Source organism: Argiope bruennichi, chromosome X2 (assembly GCF_947563725.1).
Source record: "Argiope bruennichi chromosome X2, qqArgBrue1.1, whole genome shotgun sequence".
NCBI lineage: Eukaryota > Metazoa > Arthropoda > Arachnida > Araneae > Araneidae > Argiope > Argiope bruennichi.
The window spans coordinates 23,278,855-23,299,711 of record NC_079163.1 but is presented as its reverse complement, the minus strand read 5'-3'; the positions used below and the strand labels follow the sequence as shown (position 1 = coordinate 23,299,711).

At 28.8% G+C, this 20,857-nt stretch overlaps 1 protein-coding gene across 1 annotated transcript in view; it reads right to left on the bottom strand.

The window, feature by feature from the left end:
- LOC129960304 (fatty acid CoA ligase Acsl3-like) overlaps positions 1–20,857 on the bottom strand; it is a 64,025-nt gene that overhangs the window by 12,473 nt on the left and 30,695 nt on the right. Inside the window, exons 5-14 of the mRNA XM_056073641.1 lie at positions 20,262–20,368; positions 18,941–19,079; positions 11,098–11,175; positions 10,902–10,983; positions 6,764–6,822; positions 6,569–6,633; positions 6,384–6,455; positions 2,900–3,039; positions 2,602–2,774; positions 19–93 (exon numbers count right to left, since the gene is read on the bottom strand). Coding sequence (XP_055929616.1) covers positions 19–93; positions 2,602–2,774; positions 2,900–3,039; positions 6,384–6,455; positions 6,569–6,633; positions 6,764–6,822; positions 10,902–10,983; positions 11,098–11,175; positions 18,941–19,079; positions 20,262–20,368 — 990 coding nt within the window. The remainder of the gene's footprint in view (positions 1–18; positions 94–2,601; positions 2,775–2,899; positions 3,040–6,383; positions 6,456–6,568; positions 6,634–6,763; positions 6,823–10,901; positions 10,984–11,097; positions 11,176–18,940; positions 19,080–20,261; positions 20,369–20,857) is intronic.

The window sequence follows — 20,857 nt, the reverse complement described above, 5'->3', positions numbered from 1 at the left end:
GAAAAACTAAATTCTTACCTTCTTCCCAATTTACCAATCTAAGTTTGCATGTAGAAACTGGAGCTCCAACTCGTCCAATAGAATAGTCATCAACTGAAATTAAAATGCAATATATTTTTATTATAAAGAAAACTGTACAACATAAATTAATTACATATTTTTTATAACTGAAACTTTTTTTAAGGTCTTGTAAAGAGATTGATTTGTATATTAAACGTATGGATCAAAAATTATATTTATCACTAGTGTACTAAACTTATAAATTGCAAAATATGAAACTAAAAATCACACCAAGAATAGATGGTCAGAGAAAATAAAAATTAACAAGAACCCACCTATTTTAAAGAAAACATTTTGAAGAAGTATATGTTTTCTAAACACCAGTAAATATAAAAAAAATTCCAAAGAGCGCCGAATAATCTGCTCTAATATCCCCCCTCTCAAAATCTCACATTATTGAAATTATATTATTACAATTAATTTGGGACTATGTATCAAAATCAAAAAATAATAAAATTTTCAAGGACAAATTGGCAAGGCAACAGCAGAAAACTTTCAAATGGAATCTTTATAAAACTGAATTTAATTCCCTCTTTGCTAGAGTACTAAACAAGTATTTTATAGCAAAATAACTAAAATCCAACTTGGACAACATGTTTATTTTATCCTTATCAATACAATATAGAATATCATAAAAGCTATTTTGTAATGCAAAATTCATAGTAACTATTTTAACAAAAAAAAATGTAAAATGGATTAAAAATGTTGATTTAACATTTGAAAGAATTCCAATGTTAATGTAACGAATTACCGTGTCTCTTAGAATTAAAATTAGAGACACGAAAACTGAAAATATTTTAATGAGTCCATGACGTTATATGAAAGATGGCGTACAGTAGATTAATAATATTCATGCACCTGACTTAGAAATATAAGATTTAAATAATTATTCTCAATGGTATTAAAAATGCATAGGAATAATAGTTGAAGGAGAAAAATAATAAGCCAGATCTTGATTAATTATACGTTTATACGTTAAAATAAACGTATAAACGTCCGATAACGTATAAACTCCATGACGTATAATATAACGTTATAACGTATTATAACGTAAAACGTATTCTGATAACGAATAAACTCCATAACGTATAATATAACGCTATAACGTATTATAACGTAAAATGTATTCCGATAACGTATAACGTATAAACGTATAAAAATACATGCAAACGTATAAACGTATCGTTAAAGATGTGATTATACATTTTTCAATATTCTAATAGTTTTTGAGAGACACAGTAAAACATTGAGTAAATTCATTCATTGAGTAAAACAGCAATGAATTACGTTGAAACAAGCGGCAAAAATCTCTGTCAAATGTTAGCATATAAATCTGATTCCATTGATATAATAGGAAAGCAATTTCAGCCGAAATTAAGTTAGTCGTTTCCTTGGTGAAATATAGAAAAAAAAAAGACTTTTTTTCTTTTAATTACTATTAGGTTATAGGCTGAAAAGAAATCCCTGCTTGAAAGTGACCCTTGATAAAGCCGGGTTCATATTTTTCTTCATTTTTTTTCTGCATTTATGCAACATAAACGTAAGGCTTATTGATTATTTTTAGTTTGGACTTAATAACCTGGCTTCACCCTAGGTGAATTCAAACACATTTTTTGTTCAATATAACTAATTTTATCTATTTATATTTTACAAATTTAATTTGATACTTGGCTGTACGCTACATTTTTAGTCTTCTATTGCTTATCAAGGGCCATGAACAATGATGCTGAATCCTTCGTTTTGGCGAAAATACATGGGAAGATAGTGGGGATGTGAATATTTGGCTCTTATTTTTTCATTTGAAAAAGGATTTTTTTTTAAATTTATAATTTCTTTTACTTGATAGAATGTATTTAGGATAAATTACTTTTGAAAACTAAAAATAACACAATTTTTTGTTGAAACGCAAGATGGTGCAGGATGGTGGCACATCTCACGTTGCTCGTTCCATCAAGACGTTCCTCCTAGATAGATTCACTGAGGACCGACTGATAAGCTGAGGATGTAAAATTAAGTGGCACTCACGATCGCCAGGTCTTATTCCAGCGAACATTTGGTTGTAGGAATACCTAAAGGCTCGTGTCTACCGGGAATCCCCAGGCAATTTAATGGAATTGAAAGATGCTTTACAACATATTACACTCACCTAGAATAGGCTTGGTTATGCGCTTCACTTGTTTAATACTTTGTGGTGATGGTCATGTTGAACATATTTTTTGCTTTAAAATAAAATGCACTGTGTTTTCCTGAACCTCCTGTGTTTGCATAAACCATCTTAGTCTGATATGTAAGCGCCATCTATCGGTCATTTTTTGAATTATTTTTAATGGTGAGAAAAATCCAAAGGCTCTCTAACATATCTCAGCAAATCGCAATTTCTTTCGAGCATTACTTTTTTTTATTATGATTTTTTGGAGTTTATATGCCTCTCGTTGTTGTTGTTGTTTTGGATTTTTTGGCGCAATATATGCCTCTCTGATGCACTTTGTATTTGTTTATCATTGACAAACTGAGTACTAAAATTCATGCTTAAACACTTACTGTCCATAATAGTAGCACATGCTGATGATTCAGTCAGACCATAACCTTGAAGCACGTGGACATTCAGACAGTCCCGTATGAAACTCTGAGTATCAGCGGATAATGGTGCACTGCCACACATGATAATGCGAAGTTCTCCTCCCATGAAATCTCGATAAGTTTTCAATAATTTCCTACGTAATAAAATCAAAGGTGATATGTTAAATAACGTCAGACAAATTTTGCATTAAATAATAAAATTAATCAGATGATATATCACGAATCATCATTATTAGAATAAATATATTATTATTATTACTTGTCCAGGCGGGGAGTTCTAAATCCTTTTTCCGACCAGAACTTTTTGTAACTCACAGCAAAATCGAACATCAATCGAGTGAATGTTCCTTCCTTTCCAGCTAGCTGAAGAATACTTTTTCTTATACGATCCAACATCAGCTGCCAAAAAATGAATCATGTGTGAAATAATAAGCTATATACAGTTTTTCTTTCTAAATTTCAAATTGCAATAATTAATCGAATATACTTAAATATGCACCTAATAAAATGTTTTTACATTAATTTTTCTAAGGAATATGACTAATTAAAATTGTACTTTTCTTTTATTTTTCTTTTTTTATGTTTTTGGCATCATAAATCATTTTGTCTAAAACATTCGTATTTTCTGTCCTCAGTGATCATGTATGTATAATGTTTAAAACCCTTATCTCATGCGAAAAATTTTCTGAGGAATGACTTAATTAAAAAGATAATTAAAAATTTCTAGCATTTTAAAAAGCTTTGAACATGTTCGAGGTGATTTATTTACTGTTTTTTTTGGGGGGGGGGGATTCAGTCTTTAATCATTGCTCGGAAAGTGCTTTATAGTATTTAATTATAAAAGTCAGCTAATTATTGAAATTATTACTATTAAATTTGTAAATTTATATTACCTCCTATTTTTATTAAGTATGTAATTTTTTTATAAAATTGTTAAAAATAACAAAAATAACTCTTTATTGCTATTTTTGTATTAAATGTAGTTGTTTTATCTGGATGTAATCATTTTTAGATCCATTTCTTAATTCAAATATTTCGATAAATTAAATTTTTTGTGATTGTTTTTCTATTCGTTTCAAAAAGTAATATACGAAACAGACAATTATTATAATTATGTTATAATTTTCCTAAGAATATATTAATATGCAAAGAAAGAATCATATATAATTTTCAAAAAATTTTATACATTTTGAAATCTATTATAAAAAATTTAAATATTTATGAATATGCCTCATTAAGATTCTGTTAGCAATATTATATTTTTATGTTTAGTCTATAGAATGGAAGATTGGAAATATTGACAATGATTTTCGAAATAACATTTTGACTTTTTTTAATCTTATATTTCTATTACAAATAAGTAACAAGAAATGTTTTTATTGTTTAAAAAAATAAGCGTTTCTAGCAAAATTACTGCTTTAAATCACACCTAGTTATGTAAAGTAACCAGATATTTATTAATAACGCAAATAACCGATATGGATGTTTACCTGGGTATATATTTATCAATCAATTCTTTTTGTACAAAATACTACATTAATGTGTAATATGATATTTCTGAATTATTGAATATAAGGTGAAATAATGAGAGAAACATATGAACCTTTTGAAACCTTTTAACTAAAAATAAACTAAGAAAATTTAATCAGAGAAAAAAACAATACTAAATGATGAATTTTACAAAAAATACCTGATCTATATATCAATCCTTTTAAATTACAAGGAATGAATGGAGAATAATGTTTTGGCTGATATTTTAAAAAGAATAATTTTAGCTAAATAAAAAGTGCAAATGTTGATTCTGGTTTCAAACTGATAAAGGGAATGATAACAATTGATACAATTGTTTATCACTTTTTTAAATTCGTAGGTTACGATTTAAATTTTAATTAGAGTCAAACTCAGAGTTTGAATTCCCTACAAAACTGCAGAAATTATCTGTTTCTAAACAGTTTTCTTCTCTTTTAAATTGTTGTGCATCCTTTTTTTCTTTTTCTTGCATGGTATATTTTCATTCATTAAGCCAAGTTTAACTTTCTTTCAATTTCCTCCAATTATTTGGCTCCAGTTATACGGTAAGTTCTTTCTTTCAGTTGCAGTAGATATGACAGGTGCATTTAAACAGTAACTATATTGACTTTATGCAAATACTTCCTCCTTAACTATGTAATTATATTCCTTTGCCCTTCCATAATGTTTTTCCATCGCATAGCTTTAAAAAAGAAAGTTAAACCATCGAGGTCAGATGGTTTAAACTCACTCTCTAAAATCAATAGATTTAAAATCTCTAATGCAAGGACAAAATTTATTTTTCGTAATTCTTTAGCAATAGCAAATTCTTTCCTCACTTACAGCTATCAAGAATTAGATTTCCTTCAGATTTTTGTACAGAAAACTGTTCTAACAAGATATTCTCTAATATGCTAAATCGTCTAATGACCAGATGAATTAGTGAATCATTCGACACAAAGTATATGATGGATTTCTCATTTGATTCTAAAATGCAAATCTTTGTCCAACATAGACGATGATAATAAAAAAAAAATTATTATTCATTCTAAGTGTTATTGCTTCAAACTAGAAAAAATAAATTATTCTACCAGTCCATGTAAGTTCTAAAACATATATATTAGTGAATCATTCGACTCAAAGTATATGATGGATTTCTCATTTGATTCTAAAATGCAAATCTTTTTCCAACATAGACGATGATAATAAAAAAAATTATTATTCATTCTAAGTGTTATTGCTTCAAACTAGAAAAAATAAATTATTCTACCTGTCCATGTAGTTTCTAAAACATACATACCTGACAATATATATATATATATATATATATATATATATATATATATATATATATATATATATATATATATATATATATATATTGATAATTTTGTCAAACCTTTATTTTTAAAATGTTAAAAACCGTATATAATATAGATAGATATAAATTTTATATGTTTCAATTTGAGATAAAAACTGATTCCCATTCACTTTTCGCAAATACTTTTTTTTTCACGAAATATCCAGTTTTTAGATATTTACCTAGATCTCTATTAAATATTCAAAGGATATTTCCCTAACCACTGAGTATTTACCAACTACATCATTAATCACCCCCCCTAAGTATCGGTAAATCTTAATCCTTAAATGTATATTGCTGCCAATTGTCTACATCTAGTTCCATTCAATTTTATTCAAAAACCTGAGTGTGCCCGTTTCCGAACGCACGCTGATAACCATAAACAGTAAATCATGTGTTAAAGAAAAAATTTGACATTACTTTTGGCAGGTAAGTTATATCGTTTCTTACATTTGAATGTGGTGAGTGACGAAGTTCAGTGTGTTACCTAAAGAGACAGTTTCTATTCTCGAGTTTCCTATAAAAGAATGATCTACCTAATTGTCAAAAGGTAGATCATTGTAGAAAGGTAGATAAAAGTAGACCTGTCTTATCTGTTATCAGGTAAACTATCAATGTTTGATAATGTATTTGAAAATTATAATAGATACAAGCAAGATTTTTTTGGAAATACTGTATGTTGTCAAACGTCTACATACAACTTTTTTCAAAATAAATATACCATATTATTATCTAATTTTTTTAATTTAATTTTTAAGTGACCTATGACTATTTTCCTATAATAAACGATTTTTTTAAATTCAAAACAAATAATCATGCATTTAAGGGTTAAAGTAGATGGAAATTCAATCTAAAAATTTGTATTAATATTTACCGGTACTGCAACCATCAACGTTGGCTTTAGTTGTTTCAAATCTCCCTTCTCCCCTCTTTTTATTGCGGTACTCTAGAAAAGCATATAGTGAGTCAACAAATGAAAAATATTATATGTACATTTAATAAGCATGACCTTAAGAAAATATTAAATACTTTATTAACATGTAAACAAAATAAACTTACAAAATCTGTCAAGGTTTGAGGTGATGAAAATCCAACTCGGATTCCAAGATAAGACAAAAGGCATTCTGTTTGTAAAAAATTCAATAAATCCAAGAATTCATATTACATTTTACTTATAAATTGGTTATCATAAAATTCCACTTAAAAGCCGTAATTCCTAATTTTTATAGTTTTGAATAAAAAAAAAATGATTACCTGTTGCCATTTCTAAGATGTGCGCAGCTGGTAAATAAGCGATGTATGTGTCTTTTTCACTGAATAAAAATAAATTAAAATGATATTTCAATATAAAGCAAATCTTAGAAAATAGTTTTCTTGCATTTATACATAAGACGCGGAGGGATAAGACGTGTGTTTTTGAAAGAGACGAAATGAAAAAGAAAAAAAAATCTTTCCATTTCGATGGAAGACCAAAAAGAAAAGAAAACACAAAAATATTCGGGCGTGGTTGCTTTTGCAGTTAAAAAATAAGCAAGATTCGAAATTTGATAATTTGCTCAATTAATAGATTAAACTATCGTGATTATTAATATTGCGAAGAAAATATCGAAAACAGAACGAAAAAGAAATGAGTTCCTATTGAAAACATGATGATATATTCTTATAAAAAATGTAAAATAAATAAAAAAAAACATTTTTAATAGTTTTAGAGGATGGTAAGAAATTGGCTAATTTGCTAAATTATTGAACCATACTCCCCACTTTTTGGGAACATGGTTATTAAAGCGGTGAATGATGGAAACTGGATTGTTAAAAATAACTGTTATTCAAAGGAGGAAAAAAAAGAAAAAAAAACTGTATTTTTCTAGTAACAAAGAAACGTAGCATTATTCCTAGATGTAATTCAATGTAATTTAATAATTTAGTTAATTAATTTAATAATTTAGTTAATTAACTAATAATGTAGTTAATTAATTTAATAATTTAGTTGATTAACTTAATAATTTAGTTAATTAACTTAATAATTTAGTTAATTAATTTAATAATTTAGTTAATTAATTTAATAATTTACTTAATGTAACTTAATAATATCCTTTTATACTTCACACAAGAATTTATTTTAATTGTGAAAAGGAAAAAAAGAAATTATATGTCATTTAAACATAATCCACCTTTTTGAGCTAATATATTATTTTTTATAAACACAGAAATTTTTTCTAACGCTTTCAATAATATTTTTACAACCTGCAGACTATACTAAAAAAAATCAAAGAATGCATAAAGTTTCGGGGATATTTATTCTTCTAATAGTCAAATATCTTTATAAAATATAAGAAACATGATAATAAAATGAATCATAATAAAAACTAAAATTTTTAAAACATCTGGACGAATAACTCATCAAAAACTTTCATGTAGTAATAACTATTTTTTGCATTCGAGCCACCCTCTTTAATGATCTTCCCTTTTTTCTACTTTTAAAAACCACCACATTTACTTTTTATTCGGCCACTTTTTACAAAAATGGCCGGAGCGTTCCCAGCTAGATTTTTTGCCAATGTTAAAATGTTTTGAAAATATCAAATATACATGATTTATGCGATGTACACATTCATATAACTTTACTTGTTTCATGCATGTAAATTTGAAATTATAGAATCATTTTTTAGTCACTTCCAATGCCCTAGGGTTTTGAAATTTTACACATGTTTTTGCTCTTATTAATATTATATTGTTCGAATATTTTCAGAACTTGATTATTAGTTCATTAATTAATTTACTGGAATTTTTATTCCCTCCGGATAGCACCACTTGACAGCGAAGATCAGAAATAATTGATTACAAGATTCAATAATATTTATAAACCAAAAATTAAAAAGTAGAAATATGGTAAAAATGCATTTTAATAAAAAGAAGAAACTATCGAAAATGCCTTCATTTTGTAATATGGTTTGCATTTAGGTTTCGATAAAAATAAATCTGTTGGAAAAGTTAGCCTTTTTATTAATTACTTCGTGTGTCCGCTCGAATTTGGGTACAACTGCCGACTTTTATTAGCTAAAAAATTTTTTAGATGGCGCTATATGCGCTCTTACTATATATCACCTAACAGAAAATATGGACGCCAAAACAAAATTATTAAAGCGGTACTATAAAGAATATAGTATTATAAGGAAATGAAGCCAAAGTGATCATTTTACAAAGTAATGTTCAAAAATATTCTTTAAAGATTAAAATATAAATGTAATATATTATATATTATATAAATAATAATATATTATATAAATATATAATTTATTTCATTCTTAAAATATAATATTATAATATAAAATTTTTAAATTGCTATCAAGACTCTATCTTCCTGATAGCACATTATTAGCACATTAATATTATTAGTGCTAATAATTAATAAATTATTAGCACTAGCACATTAATACTACTCGTCTAATTTTTAGTACAATAATAAAAACCCTTTTTTATCAAATTCATTGCGATATTAGATTGTGTAGAAAGATTAAAAGTTGTTTGATGTTTAAAAAAGGCGCAAAATCTTCCCTAAGTGACCGAGTAATGTTAGGAGATATAGAATGTAACCAACTAATAAATTAAATGTATTATTTGAATGCATTATGAAATAATAATACAGAGTAGAATATGCATTATATTGCAAACAATCTATACTGCGTCCAAAATTAAGGCTTCGAATACATTTTTCATTCTAATTCAAAACTGCTAACAATAAAATTGATAAAATTTGTATTGAAGAATGGATTGCACAATGTTAACATTTAATTTTGAATAAATGGTTTTTAGATTAACATTTGACCATCTAAGCATCTAGGATTTTTGTCTGCAGGATAGTGAATATTTCCTTAAAGCCCACAAGTTTGCTTAAGGGAGAATGATAATCATTTAAATGATTCAGTGAGATGAAGAACCATCGGCAGGCTTGAAGCTTGACAGTCTCAAGCAGAGTTGGCTTCGATGGTTACAAATCGCATTAAAAGTAGCTTCTATATAGTGTAATCAATCCAAAATAAGTGGTACTGCAATCAGAAGGTCCTGCCAACGCTGTCCAAGAACGATGGCACTTACATATTATCGATTTTTTTTGTGTTTGTTTTTGTATTAACTGCACAACAACATAGGCTTACAACGGCTACAATGATTTCTCGTGACCTTGTTGTCTCATTTGATAAAAGAATTTCCGGACAAACATTATACAGATGCCTAGAAGAGAGGGCCCTTTATGCTCGGTGACCAGTACAATGTCTCCTATTGAGTGTGGAACACAAGAGAAGCTGTCTATCAACGAGCCAAACACATCATTATTGGACACACCAAGAATGGAAGCCTATTCTTTCACTAATGAGTCGAGATTCAGTTCACAGACGATGAATATTCATCTGGAGAGGACCTGGAGCTCGCTATCATCCCTTCAATATAAAAAAAAATTAACCATTTGACGGCAGAGAAATACCAGTCTGGGTCTGCATCATGTTAGGCAATCGTACATCGCTGTATGTCTTTGATATCGGTACTATAACCATCCAGCGTAATAAGGATAAGATCCTTGAAGACTGTGTCAAGATTTAAAGGGTGCTGCAGGCCTGGACTTTATTTTTATAGACAATAATACGAGGTCACACAGAGTTCAAATTGCTGATGAATTTCTTGAATATTAGCCTAAAAAGTCTCCGACTTTCAATCCTATAGAACAAGTTTGAGATGGTTTAAGAGGAGTCATTGCATCACATCACCCTTCTCCCAGAACTCTCCAGGTGTTAAAAGTCGGGAATTTAGAACAGGATTTGTTGCCTCGAGTATTTCTCAATACCTTCATTAACAATATAACGGCTCTTTGTAAGGCTTGTATAACAATATATAGTAGCCACATATGGTAGTCGAGTTATAATACATCCTGATTTGTCTATTTTTGATATCAAATGTATCTTAACAAACAATTTGCCTCTTTTCCACAGTATTATGTTGTTATATGCTTTCTACCATATTATTATCTCTCTGAGTTAAATTTCGTTGGATTAATCAGAATATTTACCCATTTATTACAAAGTTTAAGTGTATGCCTTTAGTTTTGGACACCAATGTATTTAGTTATTCCTAACGTACTTAAAAATAATGAATTTACTTCTTTAGGCTTTTTTAAGTCATTTCAAGTTTCAAATGGATTGAATCACTGAAGCACATCTAATCTTATAATGACAGTTCAGAAGCTTTCGGGGAATCGAATTCTTATAATTTTTATCATCTCAGTGTTATCATTTATCAGTTATTTATATTTAATGGTGAATAAAGTCGTTTCACTCATAAAGATTTAAAGAAGTAGTGGTAAAATTAATATTATCCAGTAGCAATGACAAATTTTACTTACTGCAGTTGGAAAGATGAATTACTCAAAATTTCATCAAATCCTTTCACTGTAGTAATGACATTTTTATGCGTAATCATCACTCCTAAAATAACAAATGAATATAAATTTGAAATAAGATTACTTTATTGTTGATATCGAATTTTTTAAAATTACTGTCAAAAGAATTTAATTTGATAGTAAAAGAACTGTCTTTTACCTTTCGGAATACCTGTTGAACCACTGGTATACATAAGAATAGCTAAATCTTCTGGCTTGGGTGGAGTGAAACTTACGTCTGTCGAAAGAAAAAAAAAGTTACATTTTTTGCGAACAAAATGTAAACTTTAAACTTTAACAAAATAACACTATCCCAATTATAAAGGATTATACTGTAAATGAATCACAAAACAACACTTTAACAAAATAACACTCTCACAATTACATAAGATTATACTGTAAATGAATTACAAAACAACACTTTAACAAAATAACACTCTCACAATTATATAGGATTATACTGTAAATGAATTACAAAACAACACTTTAACAAAATAACACTCTCACAATTATATAGGATTATACTGTAAATGAATTAGAAAACAACACTTTAACAAAACAACACTATCAAAATTACATAGGATTATACTGTAAATGAATTACAAAACAACACTTTAACAAAATAACACTATCACAATTATATAGGATTATACTGTAAATGAATTATAAAACAACACTTTAACAAAATAACACTATCACAATTATATAGGATTATACTGTAAATGAATTACAAAACAACACTTTAACGAAATAACACTCTCACAATTACATAGGATTATACTGTAAATGAATTACAAAACAACACTTTAACAAAATAACACTCTCACAATTATATAGGATTATACTGTAAATGAATTATAAAATAACACTTTAACAAAATAACACTATCACAATTATATAGGATTATACTGTAAATGAATTACAAAAAAACAAGCTGTCATTATGTGAATAAAAATAAAAGAGCAAACAAGATTTTTAAAAAATATTCACATCTTAAGGGTTTTTTAGTGATTTTGTTATCCTTTTTTTATTTTATTTTCTCTTAAAATAATTCTGTCACACTTTCATTCTATATATAAGAATTCTAGCACACTAAATTAAATTATTTTCTACAGAGGATGTTCACACATTTTTCAAAGGATTTTGGAGATATTTAATTAATGTTTAATATTCAAAGACTATTTTTTTAGATTTTCGATCTGATAGCCATTTTGCTGAACTATAAATCTGTATCGTGATATCCGTGATAGAAGGGCTTTTCGTAAAATTTCCTGAAGTATTGATTTTTATTTCCTCTACTTTCTAGAGTTCATCAATTATAGTGTATTTCCACTCAGAAATAGCTCTTTTCAACAAATCAAGCGCACAATAATCCATTGTGAAGAGGCAGGATATTTCACAGGATAGTAAGTGGAAAAGTATATATGTAATACTTGTATCATCTTCCTTTTCTCAAAGAATATAGGGTACTTGTCTAAGTGTAGTTTTATCTTGAAGATTCACTCTTTGAAAGTCAGTGGAATAATGAAATGAAATTTCTTCTGCAAATATCCAGCATAAAACTTTCTCATGTTAATACTTCAAAATGATTTTATTTCATTTTTTTTTCATTCTTCTTATTTTTAATTGCTTATTCTAGGAGATTCTATAATCGATCGATTCTTATTCTTATTCTATAATCGTAAATTCCTTATTGAAACTTTCTTTGCATTGACGGAATCAGGTTTGTAAATTTTTTTTTCTCTTCGTTTACGAAAGTAAATATGCCTATTTAATTGCAGTTATGTAGTAAATCCATGCTTTATCAAGTGTTACAGTGTGTTTCCATTTATTTCCTGTTAAATAGGTTTCTTAGAGCGTTTTGGAAACTGCTCTGCGTTTAGTCTCGTACCTCGACAAAATCTAGTAAATATTATGTTTCTTAGTATTTTTACGTTGTATTGGTTTGATTTATAATTTTATTTGTCTATTTCTGACTGATTATTTTTTCTTTTTTTACCAAAAATTTGGAAGAATAGTATCTTTTTCGAGTATTCGCTTGGAGTTTTTTTATTATTATTATTATTTATTTATTTATTTTCTATGTGGAAATCATGATGACTGTTTCTCTTTTTCCGATTCATAATGTTGATTAAATTATACTTAGAAACAGTAATGACCTTGTATTCCACAACTTTTTTGAATTATGAGATATGAATATTTCTCTTCGGAAAACATAGAAACATATCGTTCAATTCACAGCTTGTTTACGAGCGATATTTTGAAAGAAGAATAAATTTAAAAGAAGAAATAATATTTCCCATCTCATTTAATAAAATGTTAGCGTAAATTTTTATTCCAAAACATTTGTTTATTTTTTAATTCTTTATTGAAATCGCTCTAAGAATGTTTAAGTACCCTCTGAATATTTACTTCTGCAAACATTGCTGTTACTTGCGTATTGGAAGAGAAAACAGTACAAGTTCAAGAAGAAAAGGTACAAAAAGGAAATGTTTGATTTGAAAATTCTGAAAGTTGCTAGAAAACTGAGAAAAATATTAATTTGAATAATTTTACGAAATTTTAGTTTGAATAATTAATAACATTTATCCTAAATCTTCCTTATCGAACTTTGGGAAAAGGACGGAGGGGAAGAACAGAAATTAGTTTAAATTTTAATAAATGATTTTAAATTTTTCTTTCAATTTAGCATTTTATTAGTATAACTTTTCATATAGAAGCCCATTCCCTCAAAAAACAAATTGCGTTTTATACTTTTTTTCGTTGATGCTATAAAGCGGATGTCCTTTAAAATCCTTTACCTACTTCTAACATCAGAACTACAGCAGCTATAGTCATAAAACTGCTGAATAAGTTTAGTTAAATAGCTATGCACAACGCAATGACACAGCTTAAAACGCTACCAAACGCTAAACTGTGAAATTCGCTTTGTTATCTCGATAGCAGTACGAAATAGAAAAAGAAAATATCAATTGCAAAGTTGTAAAAGATCATCAATCTAGTTTTAAAGAATGCATTTGGGTATTGATACAGGTAAAACATACATTTGCTTGTGTGTTTTACATGCACACACTGCATACACCGGGAATTTCAAAACTTTGATGTCATGAAATGTGGACGAAAGGAGAAAATCTTATCTTTTAGACAAACAAACGAATGTTTGTTCCTACGCTTAAGAAAGCAAACATAAAGCGATACCGGGATGATATATTTTAGCAATAAATAGTTGGATATAAGGTTCAGAAAGTGGCTTTCACGCTCGCCTGTCCTAAACCTAACGGACTTTTTTCTTGTTTCGATGCCTCAAACAGCGAATATATAAGACCAACCACCAACATGCAATGTCTTGCTGATGATTGTGCCAAAGTGTCTCTAGAAAAATGAGCAACTTGAAATTCCAAAAGTGTTCGAAGGTGAATTGTATCTGACGGTGAGCAGTTCGAACATCAAAGAGAACTATATCTTGTATTAATGAGGTTTTTTCTTTTATTCCTATCTTCTTCGAACATAATCCGTCATATAACAGTACTGGAAATCGCAAACAATAAGATTATATTTTGAGCGTTTTATTCTTGGCATACATGCACACATGGTGTATTTTTGTGCAGAATTCCTACTCGCCTACCATTTTTCCTCTTTAGCTTCTACCGTTTTCGAAATAGAAATGATTTTACTTCGCAGTTTGAAGCCAAATGATTCTGTAAAGCAGTCTTATTGCGCAGTCATAGCCTATTACTATACCTAGATAACATTTTAATAACTATAGCTGTAATGGTTCAAAAGTTGAAGCGAAGTAAAGAACTCTAATGTGGAGCTGTACAGTGCAAACATTTCTCTTTCAGTTTGTAAATTATCTGTTAATTCAAAAAAACAATACAAAGTTATGTGACACTGAAATGAGAGCGATATTAAAGTTATTCACAGATAATATCATTACTTGCAATTAATAATTCGATGAATAAATAAACCATAAATTCTAAAATCCCTTATATTTTCCAAATTCGAAGATTTAAATTTTAATCTTTGGTTTTGAATTTAATATAAAATGCATAATATATATGAAATTAAAGTTTAGGTGATTCACCCCTAATATGAGATTTCACGTTATCTTGCAGAAAATCTAGAAAATATCAATTATTTCTTATTAAAAGGCGACAAAAACAGCAACTGTTAAAAAACTTTTATAGTGACTTCTGTTTTTTTTTTTTTTTTGTATAAAATATGTTTCTTATTTCATATTCTATAATAATTGCAAGTTTGTACTTGAAAATAAATTGTATAGATTTTAAGGAACTTTTTTTATAATGCTAAAAATTAGTTGTAAAGAATTTAATATATAGATCCGCGATATTCATTATTAAAAAAAAAATTAAAGGCATATTACAGTAGAGTAGTGAGAGAAATTCATATTAGAGGCCTAAGATAATTCTTGCTCCAAATTATGATTAGTGATTTAGTGCATATTGCGCCCTTTGCACAGTATTATTTTTTCGTCCTCGTCCATCATATTAGGATATAAAAAGTGATTGAACGCACTAATATTTTGTTCCCAAAGTGCTCCCTAAAACTAGCGCCTTGCATTTCTATACCATCTACTCTCTTCTGTTGTTGCACTACTAATTACTTAAATATAAAGTAAAATTTCATCGATTTTCATCATAGGTTTCTAAAAAATTAGAAGCATCAACAATGTTATTGGGTCTTCAAATAAGTATTTAATAATTATGATAATTTTTAACAGATTATATCGAATTGAATAAAAGAAAAAAGATACCACAAAAGTGAAATATAACTATTTAATATTTTTTCAATTTATTTGAGATTTATCTATTCAGTTGAAGGGCAATAGATAAAATTTCTGATGATTTAGGAAAAAAATTCTTCTTTAAAATATAATTGTCGCCACTTAGATGTTAAAATCATTTCTATTCTTTCAAGATAAAAATTTTGTTTAGTACCTGTATGATAATAAAGCATTTTAAATCCCATTACCAGTTGCAAGGTAAAGAGCAACTTCAGCGTTTCTGATAATTCTGATAACTGATAATAATAATCATATCTTAACCCATTCGTATCCATTTCAAGATATCTCGCAACAAGATGACGTTTTCGAAACACCTCGTATTTGACGCTGTAAGATTAGATGTTGTGTTTTCCAATCAAATAATTGTATAGTTATATGAGGTAAGCGATAGGAAAAGGAAGGATTGAAAGATATTGTCTTATCAATTATCGTTTTGATTAATAATAAGAATTTTATCAGATCATTTTATATTTCATTCACTTCACATCATTTTTACACACTTTTATTTAATTTGACTTATTTTATGTTTGTTAAGATATAATTTTATAATCTAATTTTTCTTAATTTCTCTAATCTTCATCTTTTAATCTTTGTAATGGTCATCTTTTAATCTTTGTAATGGGTTCTCAATGATAAAACAATATTTTAATATTTTCAGAATTTATTCATCATTTAATCTATTGCTTTCAGTAAATTGTGATCCCATACTAGTACACCCACCTGGTAGTGAATTTAAACAAAAATGAAATTGAAATAAATTGATCATGAAATTTCATAATATTTATAATAATGAATTGTGAATTAAAAGCCGGCTCCTGGCATAGGGGCAGCGCGTCTTCCCCGTGATCTGGGAGTCCCGGTTCAGGCATGGTTGTTCTTCTTCTGTGTTCTATCAGTGAAGTGTGTGAATTTGCCCCCCCCCCTGTAAAAAGGGGCTGTGCAAACGAAGGTGATGCATGAAGTAACTAAGTCGTACTATTGGTCCTAGTTGTCGTTACTGAAAAAACAAGAGGCGCTCACTCGTTTTAAATCGCTGACAGATAACTGTCAGCGGGCTTGCAAAGTGCCATAAGTCACAACGCAACACGTGATTTAAAAAATAAAATGCAGAAAATGAAACCTAAAATAGTGTGTTATTACCATAAATATGTAAAAGCAATCTCTCATACCAGTTTTACATTCTCATTTTTCATCAGCATATTTAGAAATTAAAAAAAAATGATATTATTTAAGAATTGAAAAATTATTTTAATATTTCTTTTGGTTTGATGGGGTTGCAGTAGTTTTAGTACAGAATCTTGACGTCGAAGTCGGGAGACCACAAGTTCGACACTTGACTCCAAGAAAGACTCGCAGTATTTATGGTCCATGAGCAATTTAAATGCATCAAACGTCCTCCTGTTGATGTAGTGTAGAAATTTGGTGAGAGAAATATCAGTTTATTGGTTTCAAGATAAAAATTTTGTTTAGTACCTGTATGATAATAAAGCATTTTAAATCCCATTACCAGTTGCAAGGTAAAGAGCAACTTCAGCGTTTCTGATAACGAAGCGTTTCTGAAGAGAGCTTCAAACCTGATTTCTTCAAAGATCTGTCGTGCTTTCGACGTCTAATACGATGCCGTGATAAACTCCCCTTTCCCTCTTCTTCATCGGCAAAACGTAGAAGCTTAGGCCAACCCAGCTGTCGTTCTCGTCATCTAACCGGGGCTCAGAATTAAAGGGTCGGTCCCCAAAAAGCCTTCGTATTGCTTTAACACTCTGACTGCTAAGCTAGATATAAAAAATCTCCACCAATATGCACTCTGCTATACCAATCTCACCTTTGAGATGGTCGATATAGCCGGTGGATGTGCTGGCCGGCGTCCTGGCATAGGGGTAGCGCGCCTTCGCCGTGATCTGGGCGTCCCGGGTTCGAGTCCCGGTGTGGGAATGGTTGTTGTTCCGTCTGTGAGATTTGTGAAAGTGTCCTCCTGTAAAAAGGGGTTGTGCAAGCGAGTGAGTGATGCGTGGGTAGCAAAGTCGTACCCTTGGCCCTAGTCGGCGCTACTATAAAAACAAGAGACGCTCCCCCTCCGGCTTAAATCGATGTCTTCGTAACAGCGGGCTTGTCCGTGGCAAGTGCCATAAGAAACAACAAGTGTGCTAAAGACCTATTTTTATAAAAAATCTTATTCCAGAACATAAGAAAGCTGAAAGCAAAATACTTCTAAAATTCAACGCAATTCGTTTTCATTCAAAATAATTTTTTTGATAAATTATTCACACTTTTACAACAAGTTAATAATCTTGTTATATTCTGTGGATAACCCTTCCGAATATCTCCTATTGTCAGTATTGAAATAAGCATCACCCGAGTATAGGTGATGCGGCATTAACGTGTTAAATTGGATCTTTAATGCAAGTAAACTAAACTTTCATTTGATCTTTAATATTAACACATCGCTCATGCTTCAAATCGTTGTTATCTTTTCCTCTTGCCTTATTCCACATTTGATTGGACTGAATAATAAATAATTCATCAGTGATTTTCAAATTTACTTTTTAAACAATTTCTTTCAGTCTGAAAAATCTGGCACAATCGTTGTTCATTTTTTTTTCCCTGGAGTGCAAAAATTGATGCAACCAGTACTTAAAGGCAATGCAAACTCACGGTTTTAACATTTCGGTTAAAAGAAGAAGAAAAAAAAAAACGATTGGAAAATGTTTGGTTTTGAGCTCAACAATCCATTTTAATTATATAAAAATGTGCAGAAACCAGAAAATTTAAAAAAAAAATTTAATAATCTTTTTGAAAGGCATTAAATTATCTTCGAAATAATAAAAAAAATTGCCAATATAATTATTTCTGCAGGGGTTTTAAAACTTGAAACAATGGACTGTTACTCAACTCAGGATCAATTATTTATTTGTATTGAGATAGATAGATTTATGTTCATATTTAAAAGTATCTGACTTTTATCATGGGACGAATCTTACAATATTGAACCAGAACCAGTTGGCAGCCTTTTAACCCACACCACACTTCTCGTTAATAGTTCTTGAACCTGATCCGAAATTCAAAGATTTCTACCGCAAGCCTACCACCATGCAAATGCTGCTGTGAATTAACTTTCAAGTGTGTTTCGTTCTATAATGTAAAAATAATACAGCAACACTATTGCATGTTTTCACACTTATTTTGATGAATAGAAACTTACCTGAGGAATCTTTGAGGCTGGATTCCATTTCGCTGAAAGAAAGCGCTTTCACTGAGCTCGGGATGCCATCTTCTAAATCTGGTCTTTTTTCTCCCATGTAAATCAAGTGAGTGATAGTTGGGACTCGAGGTAACATTTTCTAACAAAATCAAGCTTTTCAATAAAAATCTTAGCAGTATGAACTAATTTTAATAAAAGAAAAAACCGCAGTAATTAAAAAAATGAAAAATTAACCATATGATGCATAAGGATTAATCATTTTTTTTCTCCATAATTTAAAAACTACGTCAAACATTAATTTCCAATTCTTGAATAATTACGTTTTCCTTTAACTGGAATATTTGAGAAATGAAATGAATCATTTAACATTAAGTATTTTAACTACACAGTGTCTCGCAATGTACTTCTAAGCGGTTTCTTTTTGTTTGTAAAATAATTTTAAATAAAACTATTTCACAAACAAAATAAAAGTATTTACAATTTTAAAATAAAAAAAATATGGTGTCAATTCAAAAAATATTTCCCACAGGAACTAAGAGCATGATTTAGCTATCGATTTGCCAAATAAATAAATAGTTTAATTTTTTACTGTTTAATTATTAACTCATAATTATTGCACTTTTTTTTAAAATACAGCTACAGTAGACTCCCGATTATCCGCGCCTGCCGCACTAAGTTTTTTTTGCTTCCAAGCAAAGAGAAAATGCTTCCAAAGCAAGAAGCAAACACAAATGACTGATTTCTTCAAAATTTGCAGTTTTACAGTTATGCTTTTGTAATTACATAATACATTACAGTATTAAAACAGTACATATGTATTAATTTTTCTGTGTACCCTTGACGCCTCTCGTAAGTACAAAGCACTTTTCTGTTTTCATTAACAAAATACATCTTAGGTTAGTTTTGAGTGATATATTAAAATATTAAGCGTTAGTTAAACATTTCCTGCTGTTTATTTTACGTTTTATTGTACATAAAATGATTTTTTCAAAGTTGGAATGACTGTTTTCTCTTTTGCTATACCCGTTTTTAGCTTTTTTCGGATAAACCGCGATTTTTGTTATCCGCGGATAATCGGGAGTGTACTGTATTTGTTTCAAATTTGAAAATAAAAAACACTAAGCTCTTAGCACATGGTAAAATATATAACCACGAAAAATTATAATTTTCCTTATAAAATTAAATAATATCAGATTCAAAAGTTTCTACAGTCATATTCATATTCATGTACGTTATTACTGGAATATTTTTAATAAAATTTTAAATGAATCAAAGGATATTTTTATTCCTTTTTATACAAAGTAAAGAGCTAAAGCTTTACCTTTAGCTCAGGCATTTGCTCTGGTGAAGTGATTATATGAGTTACTTCCGTTTCTGTGATGCCATGCACAATTCCATCTGACCCCAGGGTAGTGTAGAGTGTGACGACTAAAGTAAGAAATATGAATAAAACGAAGAATCATATTAATTGAATCACTAAGGATTGAATTATAAATGATTTAATTCTCGTCAACGACTAAAGTAATAAATATGAATAAAACGAAGAATCATATTAATTGAATCACTAAGGATTGAATTATAAATGATTTAATTCTCGTCAACGACTAAAGTAATAAATATGAATAAAACGAAGAATCATATTAATTGAATCACTAAGGATTGAATTCTAAATGATTTAATTCTCGTCAAGAATTGTCAGATACAAAAAGTTTGAATTATATATCTATATCATGAAGAAATGAATACAATGAATAAATAAAAATAATAAATAATATAAATAATAATATAAAAGCATTGCATATAAATAATACGTAACTGGACATATAAAAATCCTACTTCGATCTTATTTTTGTGGGGTTCCGTGTTAAAGGAAAAATTTTTAATAGCCTTTAAAACCAATAGGTATCTATAAATTTA